An 11704-nucleotide genomic window follows, 5' to 3' on the forward strand; every position below is an offset into this window, starting at 1 on the left:
TCAGAATTTTTATCCCAGCAAAATACATCTTTGTTTAAAATTGGAACTTTATTTCTTTGAAAAAGATGGCACTCATATTAGTTTTTTTATCATATATATATATATATTCTTCTCCATAGCACTTAGGGGTGTGCCCCCCTGTATCTGTTGGATGCAGTGAAAATCCGTGATTTAGAGAACCCATATAAAACTTTTTTTATGTAGTTTTCCCCCCTCCTCCTACACGCTGTAAACACATTTAAACATATTAAAACACACGTAACTTCTTAAAACACTTAAGGTATTTATTTATTTATTAGCGCCTGTTCTCACTCAGACTTTCTTTGAGGAGACATAAAGAAGGCTCTCCTTGCGCAGTTCTCCAAATAAGAGGCGAAGTGTGCTTGCTTCAAGCTATTTGTCACTCCATTTTGAAGTTTACTGAAAAACTGACACATAAAACAAAGAATTAAACAGTGGACATTTCAACAGCAAAATTTTCAACCAAAACAAGTAAATTTTTGTCTAATGGAAGTCTGTTAGCATAAGGCTAACATATACAGGTAATATGAAACACCATAGACGGCTAACGGAAATTGGCCTCATCCCAATAATTATTAACCTTCAAACAACTGCAACCTTAACAGAAATGGCGCAGTAACACATACCAACATCAACCACCATACAACTATACTAAATAGTGATATATTTTCTCATCTCTAGTAGGAGACCTTCTCTTCCCCTTGCTGTCAAATACTCTGCATTTCTTCATGTCCACTGAAGGTGCGCCAAACTAAATTCAGACTTGCTCAATTATTCAATTTTTTTCAAAATAACACAGAAGTGTTTGCATGTCCGAAGCATTCATGAGATTAATATTCGTAAATAAGCGAGTGTCTGTACACTGTCAAAACTCAAGTGTAAAAAGCTGCAATATAGTGTGAGCGGGATAGGACGATTAACCACAATATAGCGAGGGAACACTAACGTGATATTTTCAATGTTGTCCTTTCTGCTGTTCCTTTTAGCCTCTGTTAATGACATCTCCCAAAGTTAGCAGCGCGACAGTCACTGGGGGATGGTAGGGGGCGGGGGACGAGGGGACATACTTCCCTAAATGATTCCTCCACCTCCCTTTCGGAACATCTCCTCTGTCTCGCTGTCTCTATTTTGGCTCGTTCGCAACAGGGGGAGTGGATGCGAACGGGGGGGATTGAGGGTCAATTCTGGTTTCGTCCCAGGAGGGCGAGGCAAAGACCTGGAAAGTAGCTCGGGAGTGTCCAGAATTGGGAACTGGAGGGATTATGTCCAGAAGTATAAACTCAGATTAGTATTATTTTTTTTTTAAATGCATTTCAAACTTGCTCGCAGAGTGAGCAGTCCGATCCTGTTTTGAATTAGTCGCAGCCTCGCAGGCCAGAGTACAGAGTATGTTTTGTTATTTTTGGCCGGCTGCTCCGCAAGGGCTTTTGTAAGAAAGCAAAGAAGGGGGGGGGCTGGAATTCTCAGCGTGGCAGTGTCCATGTGGGGAGCGCTGCTCAGGGACGAGGCCAGGATATAACGGGTACAGCTTCACACAAACACACATATCTGGGTCATATAAATCTGGAAAATAATTCATAGATGGATGAGATCAAAGCGCGAGAGGTGAACAGTTTGTCCGTGTGATCATGCTTAGGAATAACTTCCGAGGGGTGAAAATGACACCATGGCTAAAACAGATGTGTAATGCGAGAAACATTGTTTGAAAGATACTCGCTTTTATCGGATAACCGCTAATAAGACCTGCTAGTATAGTGGTGCCTTGAGATAAAAGCTGTTGCAGATTTGTTTAGTTTGGCAGAAAGCAAACAATTCTGCAAAGAAAAGAGGCTTCAAGTTGTTTGTCATTCCCAGTTGAAGTTTACTGTCAAACTAAACATAAAACAAACATTTAAAAACACCCACACAACTTTGCCTTCCGCTATCATAATGCTAACAATGCAAAAACGATAGACGGGCTAACGAATAGCTTTGATAGTTGCAGTGGTATAATCTAAACTGCTAATCCAAATTGAAAGCATTTTGGTTTTAGTGTTTTTTTGTCACACTGCTTCAATGTCATTTAAATAGATCGATTTAAGCAAACATGTTTTGATAGTGTTTGGCTTCGGTGCCTTGCACAATGAGCTGCACGTTTTCTGGAGAGATTCCAAAAAACTTGAGGCTGAACCATGATGAACCTGGAAAAACCTGGCCATTCTCCTCCACTTTTGTTTACCAAATCTGGACAGTGTTTTTGACTTGTACAGTGCCAAAGTCTAAGATCCCCAAAATCTAACCGTGACACAGCCTGCTACCATATTTCTCGTCCATGAAATATCCCCTACAAACCGCATCCCCGAACACGTGCCTGTCAGCTTGGACGCGGCGAGGCCCCCTCCGCGCCTGCGACCTCCGGTGTGCCTGTCTGAAATCGATCTGCCCGAGTGCTGCGTGGCCAGACTTGTGTGGTGTCTCGCCAAGATTTGATTTGGAGCGGAGCCCTGACGGCCTTTTGGCAGAAAGGCTGTCAGGATGCGGGTGACGTGAACATGCAAAGTGGATCGAACATGCAAATCTGTCGACGCTGTGGACCCGAGACTGACGGAATTGTAAGAACAAATTGTTTTTGATCGACTGGAGGCTCGTTGATGGCTTTCTCAGCAGGCTTCTGTAGGGAATTCCCTTCCAGAGCAACTATCATCAGGACAATCCTCCAGAGAGCTGGGGGAAATGTCAGCGAGGGCTAATCTCTGCTAAAGCCTTTAGTCAACTAAATGAGCTTTTTGCCTTTTTAAAAGAGATTTGACCCCAAATCGGAAGTCCTGCTAATAGATGGACTAACCATTGTTGACAGAGATGTTGAACTCATTCACTGCCAGCTGTTTTCAACGCACAGTTATTGCCATATTGCCAACCGTTTTAAAGCATTTTGACTGATCTTTCAAGACCAACAGAATATTGTGTTCTGTCACACCGAACGTACCAAAAGAAAGTGTAGACCAGCATTTTTGGAAGGAGTACAACATGGCTTGGTTAGCACGCCTGGCTCACAGTTCTGCAGGTACTCCGGCTTCCTCCCATATTACAAAAACATGCATTTTCGGTTAATTGAAGACTCTTGAAATTGGCCACCAGTCCAGGTTGCATCCCGCTATCCCTCTGTGTCACTAGCACAATGAATACATGTTTAATACACGCTCCAGCTCACCTGTGACCCAAGTGACGACAACCGCTAGAAAATGGATGGCTGGATGGATATCTTCTTTTAGGGACTACTTCAAAACTGTTTAACTCCATTGACATGCTAACCACATCCACAAATGTTATAAGTCATCCCTAAAGCCATTATGGACTACTTGCTGGTTTGATGGTTCCGTTTCTAGGCAGATGAGTTGAAAAGTTTGCCCCAGTTTCCAAATGAGGAAGCCAAAAAACTGAAAAACAAAGCTCTCCTTTCCTGTTTTTCCCCAATCAGAGCAGAGCCTTCCTGTTTTTGTTTGTCAAATCGCGGCGTCCCCCTCCTGGCGACCAAGTTTTTTTTCGTCGCATCCTATGACAACGCTGCTCTCAGACGCATCCTGTGTTTGTTTGTCCTCCACCTCCTCCCTAGAATGCCACAGACAGCTCATCCAACTCCTCCTCCCAGAAGCTGGAGAGCTGCCTGCCGCCGCTCGAATCCTCGCCTCTTCCGCAGAGGCACAGGTGCATGCTGGGATATCGCCACAACCTCCACGAATCGTACCGGCTCTCGGACCACTACCTGCTGGACCAGGTGGGAAGTTTGTTCGAATAGGACAAATGAAAGAGCTTGTATTAGGCCGAGGCCCACCTGAAATCTTTTAGTACCCGTCTGCGACCCAGTTTTGGGTCCTGACCGACCAGTTGAGAATCACTGTGTTAAAGTATTCTCTCCTTCCACAGCCTCTGCCCCGGCTTCCTCATGTCACCTTTCAGGAGGATGAGGAAATTGTGCGCATCAACCCGCGTGAGCGCAGTTGGGAGCGGACAGGCGACCGCATCAGCGAGCGCCTCCACGCGCGACCGTCAGAGCGCTCCTGGCTCACGGGGTATGAGGACTACCGCCACGCCACCATGCGCGACAAGTTCATCCAGATGGACGACACGGAATCCTATGTCCACTTCGCCAAGAACGAGGCGCAGAAGCACGACTACACGTACCCGCTGGCACCTGTTCTCTCGCCCTCGGACTCCGACCCGGCTCTCGGACCCTTCGTCGGTAAGGGCCACCACGGCGGGTCCTACCGCCAGGGCTTCTCCGTGGTCTCCGCCCAGCCTCGATCCTTCCTGCCCAGCTCCTCCCTGTCTACCAACGGGGGCAAGAGCCGCAAGGAGGACGGGCTGGAGCGGGCGCACTGCGAGCACTGCGGCGAGGCCTTCTCGGTGGCGGAGAACAGGCGGGGCTGGTGCCAGGACGCGCCTGACCCTGTGCGGGGCTGCGTCAGGCGGGTCAGCTGCATGTGGCTCGCAGACACCATGCTCTACCACTGCATGTCCGACCCGGAAGGGGACTACTCTGATCCGTGCTCCTGCGACGGGGGCGAGGGCGGCCGGCTGGGCACACGCTGGCTGGCCCTGCTGGGCTTGTCTCTTGTGGCGCCCTGCCTCTGCCTGTACCCGCCCCTGAACGCGTGTCACCGGGCGGGCCTTGCGTGCGGCTGCTGCGGGGGACGACACAAGGCCCTCAGCTGAGAGGACGTGTGGGGGGGAAAAAAAAAAAAGAACCCAACGCAAGCACAGGGAAAGACAGGAGAACCGCAGAGGTTCTGCTTGATTGCCTGAAAATTCCTGGAACTGAAATAAGCCAAAAAGTCTAGAAAAAACTGGTGCATTTTCTAAGAGGCCTGGGAAGATAAGCTCCCCCGAAAGGCAGACACTTGTCTCGTCTCTCCATGCAGCCATTTTAGCGCTCCGTTTTTGGGCGAGAGACAGCACTCTTTTCAGGGGGCCTTTTATTTTCTGTTTTTGTTTTATAGCTGAACATATATGTATCACATATGCAGGTACTTTATACTTTGTACACTGACTTTGGCATAAGAGAACTTGAATTACAGTGTTCCCCCGCAAATACAAGGACAAGGCCCTGCTGCAATAAGCTAAAACGTACCCTTAAAAAGACTTAAAATTGCCTATAGATAGATACAAGATGGTGCCAAAGCACTACTTGTCTATTAGAATACATGAAGCTCCTCCCCTCACTGCAACATAGCTCCTTGGCACCAAAGCAATAATTTTGTACAAGACAGGGCTTTGGCCTGAGCACAAAAACAACAAATATGAGTTTTTCTGCGAATTGCAGAGGATAGGTTACAAAAAAAAAATTATTAAAAATCTGCTATATGTGGGGGAACACTGTACTCTTTTCTTGATTCTATTCTTTATGTTCCGGTATCCCTGTTGCGATCGAGACACTACACCTCAACGTACAGTATGAATCCACAGCCTACCAATCAAAACATCCCAAAAGAGTTGTATTTATTTTCTCACTGTACTGATCCACCAGCAGAAATAAGGACGTTTTGGCCATGTGGCTCACTCGTGGTGCCTCCAGTCACACTCGCCAATTATTGCTATGATTATTATTCCAAAAGGTGCCTCAAATATAATTACCCAAATCCGGTCGGATACATTTCTGCGTTCTTTTGCTGCCACTTGCCTTAACAATCCAGAGCGAAGATTTAGGTCTCAGAGCTCGTAAAATGCGGTGACAAAGTTGGTTGAAACTATTTTTTCTTAATACTTCAAAATAAGACATCCGCGACGTACAATCAGTTATGGCCACCGGTCACATTAGTGGAGCAGGTACTCAAACCCACTGAAACAGAAATCCCTACTGAATTTATACATTTTTGACCATTTCATAACCAGACAGCTAACTACAATGCCACATTTGTGGTAAAGTGTTAGCATTGCTTATTCAGTACTTTAAAAATTCTGTCATTTAATTTTCATTAACTCTAAACTATAGTCACTGGTATGTTAAATCCAAACAACACATGAAGCAACACGATAAAATAAATACTAGCGCTGTGGTGGTGTAAGTGGCATGGATGAAACCATTACAACTATAAATTTTAGCCCATCAAGGATAATACGCAACGATTATGCAACAATAAAAATAGACAGAAAATCAGATGTGATAAATTGCGATATCATGCATACTCTATCTAGTTAAAAACTAAATTTGGTCTAAGAAAAACATTTCACGTCATCGATAACTGATGTTGGCGTATCGACACAGTATTGATATCTGCGTATGGATACTGTACCAATATGCGGCGATGTCCGTGTGTCAATGCAGTACTGATAGCTAATGTCGGCATATCTATACTGTACCGATACCTGATATTGGCGTATCAGTAGCACCAATAGCAGATGTTTGCATATCGATACATTACTGATAGCTGATTTAGGCGTGTCTATACTGTACAGATATCTGATATTTCTACTATAACTATGTCTGATGTTGGCATATCAATCATGTATCAATATCTGATATCTGCCAATCAATACCGTACGGATATCTGATGTCAGCGTAGTTCGTGTATACAGTACTGATCGCTGATGTTGACGTATAGATACAGTAACGATATCTGACGTCTGTGTATTGATACAGTACCGATAGCTGATGTTGGCGTTTCAACACTGTACCAACATCTCATATTGGCATACCTACACTCTATTAATATCTGATGGTGGCATATCTATATTGTATCAATATCTGATATTGGCCAATCAATACTGTATCAAAATTTGATGCTGCCGTATTAATACAGTACCAATATTGGCATATTTATCTTGTATCGACAGCTGATGTAGGCAAATCTATACTGTACTAATATTGGCTTCTCGATACTGTACTGATATAATATTGGCGTATCTATACTGTTCAAATATCGGCATTATTAATCCTGTACTGATATGTTGGTGTAGCTATAATGTACCGATATTGGGATACTTTCTCTCACCCCTTACTGGAACCAGTTTGATGTAAATGGTTCCCAAACTTTTTTTCAAGAAAATACATTTTTTTAACATTTAGAAGGACAAGGGTGCTGTGGTTTTTTTTCCGTCTCAACTAAAATCCAGGAAGTAAAACTCCCGTCCCGATTGTGGTGCCAAGGAAATGTCACTTACTATAGTTGAAGTCCAGAATGGCTGAGGATGTCCTTTTTCCTTGCGGCCGTCTCACACGTCCTGTGTTTTTTACCTCCCGACGCTGCATCTGCGGGGATTTAAAAAAAAAAAAAAAAAAAAAAAAAAAGCATCCCGTTTGTGTTGCCACGCATCAGGGAGAGACAATCAGATTGGAAAGTTTGTCTTTTTTTTTCTTCTCTCCATCCACTCTTTTATGTCCTTTCAGAGCCAACTTACAAGTGCCTGAACGCATAGGTCTCTTCTGTCTCATATTTAAGTTGAGAAATTATTAAAAAAATAATAATATGACTCCCTGTATTTGAATTAGACCCATTTTTTTACGCTTTGCATTTTTACCTCTGTAAAAAAAACAAAAAACACACAAGAGCAAAAGTTATATATCTCGTGTATGTTGTACATTTATTTCTATTTTTTTTAATAACTGTTTCTAACTAACGTACGATGGATGTAGCTTTTTGAGAAGGAACAGGAAGTACTTTGTAGATAACGAGTGTGTGTGCGTGTGGGTGTGTGTCGGGTGGGGGGCTTTGTGACGGTGGTCGGTTCTGTGAGAAAAAAAGTCAAATGTGTGTCTTACTCTTTGCCTTCCGCCGCCAATAAAAGGAAAGAAAATGTTGAAAGCACACCCGAGCCTGCCTGCTGATTGTCAATGGGATGCTACGATTCACTTCCTCTTAGATACTACAAAATAATGGAGAAAGACGTTCATAATGTTGCACCACAGGATCAAGACACAAAGTACCCGGCACTTTTGTTTCCTCGTGCTAGAAGGTTCCTTTAGTGCATCGATGTATACACTTCCACAACGGCCTGAGGTCTCTGGAACATTATGCAAATAAGGAAGATAATCCAATAAGGTCATTTTTGTACCGATTTCTTTTCTGATGGTCCTGTTTTTTTTTGTTTGTTTTTTTAAGTGTGATTCATCCAGAAAATGGTGCCAGTAATGACTTGCTCTACTCTAACAAGGAGCTGAATGGCACTTTTTTCCCCCCCTCAAGGATGTCCACTTCTATGCCTTTCTGTTACTCTTCCAATCTCTGTTGCAACCTGATGACTCTGTGACACTAACTGTTGATGTTGCAATTTCCTAAAATGAAAAGATTTAAGATTACTTGTATTAGTCTAAGCGCAATGACTGAAAATCTCTGGTTGATCACCTCAACATATTACATTCACACAATTGCCCACAACATTTGATTTTCTATTTTCAACATTAAATTGATTGTGAAATCAGAAGTCATAGAAAATAGTGGAAACCAAATATTTTTAAGCATACAGTAATACTGAGGCTCGAACCCTGCCATGAATAGCAAAGGTCTGCTTGTAATTGACGCCCAACCCAAAATGATTTATAATTGCCTGTAGATGCCACAAGATGGTGCCAAAGCACTGCTTCTCTTGTCGACAGGGCTTTGAAGTCATCTTGGTGTTTCAGAATGAGAACAATAACAGCGAATAGGCAAATTTTTCAGCAAAACAGGTGGACTTTCCACCGATTTGATCGGGCTCATCGGTTATCGGCCGATATTTAACATTTTATGCTGATCGGCTTTAATGTCATTCTCCGCAAAAGACATTAACTCCGCGTTGTTGCATGCACAGTATATTTGAATCCAAAAGCTAGTTTATTTTTAGCCTTGTCGCATGTCTTTTGACATGGTACTGTAATATCTGATGGTCAAAGAAGTTATTTATATCAAAAAAAAAAAAAAAAAACATCAGCGGTGTAGGACAGACAACACATCGGAGACAGGCAACACGTAATGCCTGGATCAGACTACAAGACAAATTGGCTCTTTCACGATTGCATTGTCAAATCTTGTCTTCCGATACCAACGCATTTTTACGATCATTGGGCTTTATCTTGTCAACTCAAATGCGACCGGATACACTCGTTACCGTGGCGACAACAACGAGTGGATCGCGCAGACTTTATATAAGGATAAAATGGAGAAAAACGTCTGTTGGTGGTCACCGGTGCTCAGGACAGGAGAGGACGTTCGTTTAAGACTTGCTTGAAGTATGTTCACGTACTTTTAATACGATACGGCTCGCAAGCAGGCAACAAAACGTTATGTAGCCGAGCAAGCTACTTCTAGCACTGACGGTTGACCTGACTGATTAGAATACACGATCTGACTAGAGCAGTGATTTCCAACCTTTATGGAGCCAAGGAATATATTTTACAATTGAAAAATCTCACGGCACACCAACAAACAAAAATCTCACAAAAAGTGGATACATTAATTACTGTATTTACTTCTTGCCATCTAATAGAAGACCATTCATTTGTTCTGTCTGTCACTATGCCTCCCTGGCATAAATACAGGAACAAAGATACATTATTTATTGTAAATATAATTTTTTAGAGCAATTAAGTACACAAGTATATACAGTAAATGAACAGGTCATTTAAATAGACACATTCCTCCATCTTGTGATCGGATCGGTTAGCGTTTTTTTAAACTCGCTGATCGGTCCCAAAAATCCTGATCGTGTAAAGCCTAAAAATTGGTGAATCTGCGAATATGTAAATTTAGGAACCATGAATAGGCTATACAATACAAGAAACAAAGTACATTGGAAGGTGGACCCCCACCTATTTGTAGTTCCACATTTGCGAATTCACCTTTTTACTGTTTTTTTTTATTATTATTTGCAGATTTTCGCTGTGCGGTGCATGACATGACTTCGATTTGCAAGCAAAAATTGGAGATATGAGCCCTAGATGGGGGCAGCAAATTGAACTCAACTCACAATAAGCAGCAGTTTGGCAGAAAGTGAACAATTTATTTAAAAAAAATAAAATTAAAAAAGCCTTCAAGCTCTTTATTGCCGCAACTATTGAAGTTTACTATCAAACTAAACATAAAACAGAGAGAATTACACTTTGTGTAGTTAAAACAACCCTAGTTTTCAGTCTGCTATCTGAATGCTAACACATAATGCAAAACACCACAAACGGGCGAAGGAATGCCATTCATAGTCGCAGTGCTTTAACCTTTTAAGCAACGGATATTAGAACACAAACTGTGAAGTAACAGACAGACAATATGACAATACTCACAGGCATATATTCTTTATCCCCCGTTTAAAAAATGACTAATGCTACTGCAGCTTACTGAGTCAGTTGTAAAACTCAAGGCAGCACTGTAGACACATTATTTGCTTTAGTTTTAAATGTCAAATCTGGAGTAAACTATTCCTCCAAAAGTTCCAGAGTTAAAGTTCCTCTAACTCCTAACGTTGTGTCCAAAAAAACTCTCCTCCTTCCCAGCTGCCTCCCCTCCTCAGCGGGAACATGTGATAGCCATCGAGAAGGCCGTTCAAGCTCAGGATGTCTCTGCAAAAAGCATGTGGGCGATAATGACTCAGGGAGGAGGCTCTGGAGAGAGAAGAGAGGGAAAAAAGCCATAGTCCTGCAGGGCTTTTGGGGGGCCTACTCCAGCTCAGCGGCTGCACCCAACAACAAAAAAAACGTCATAAGGGCGCACATGTGCAAACATTTAAGATAGCTGCGTGTACAACAGGGTCAACGCGGCCCCTCTGCGAGTGCTTTCCTTACGGGAACGGATGCCGCCAAGGTGCAGCATGTCCAAAGATAGGCAATGACTTAAAATACATTTTAAAATCAGTGCGACGAGACACCAGTATGTTTTAAGGCCCTCTCTGCTGGCCAAAACACTATCAGAAGCACTGATCTAAATTTACTACCTAAATTCTAATACAGTGGTAACTCTACTTACGAATGACCCAACTTACAACTTTTTCGAGATTCAAGGCGTCACTCAGTAGACGGACAATTTAACAATACTCGCAGGGATATATTGTTTATCCTCTGCCAAAAAAACGACCAATATTACTGCAGCTTACTGAGCAGTTGTAACCATATTCTTTGTTAATGTATGTATTATACTGTCCACTTGTGGCCAAGGCACGCACACCAGAAGGAAACATTCAATATATTAAACCATTAAATGACGACGCACAAACTGTTTAATTCTTTACAGTTTGTTTCATTATGTATAACTGTTTGATTTTAGAACGTACTATTCCGTAGCGTGCTAGTTTTCTTATTTAAAAGTGCGTTACAAAATATTTTGTTGGTGTTTTATGGGGACTGGAACGGATTAATGGCATTTCTATTCATTTCAATGGGGTGGGATGAGTCACAGCTGTGGTCAGGGAACAAATTAAACTCACAAGTCAAGGCACCACTGTATTTGTTCCATGAAATTGTGTTAATTTATTCCCAACAATGCATTCTCTTCATTTCGTAGCGTTTGTCTTTGCTGCAATGGTTCGTAGCACATGTATGTTGGATATGTTGTCAAATCAGATTTCAACCACTGTGTTGCCATGTATAGGAGCAATACAATTCATTTACCTCTATCAACTAAAAACATTCAGTTTTATCATGCATATGCTGACACTAACAGTTATGAAACACGCTTCGACGCTATTTGGTAACATTCAATGGGTGAATAGTTTTACTTTTAGTTGTATTTAGTTTCAATATAGT

The 11704-nt window shown here is 42.4% G+C and overlaps 1 protein-coding gene across 1 annotated transcript in view; it reads left to right on the top strand.

Moving 5' to 3' along the window:
* LOC133486254 (sprouty-related, EVH1 domain-containing protein 2-like) overlaps positions 1 to 7802 on the top strand; it is a 31032-nt gene extending 23230 nt beyond the window's left edge. Inside the window, exons 5-6 of the mRNA XM_061791131.1 lie at positions 3614 to 3775; positions 3925 to 7802. Of these exons, the coding sequence (XP_061647115.1) occupies positions 3614 to 3775; positions 3925 to 4713 (951 nt within the window). The 3' untranslated portion in view covers positions 4714 to 7802. The remainder of the gene's footprint in view (positions 1 to 3613; positions 3776 to 3924) is intronic.
* Positions 7803 to 11704: the final 3902 nt, after the last annotated feature.

The sequence above is a fragment of the Phyllopteryx taeniolatus genome, chromosome 11 (assembly GCF_024500385.1).
Source record: "Phyllopteryx taeniolatus isolate TA_2022b chromosome 11, UOR_Ptae_1.2, whole genome shotgun sequence".
In the NCBI taxonomy this organism is placed as follows: domain Eukaryota; kingdom Metazoa; phylum Chordata; class Actinopteri; order Syngnathiformes; family Syngnathidae; genus Phyllopteryx; species Phyllopteryx taeniolatus.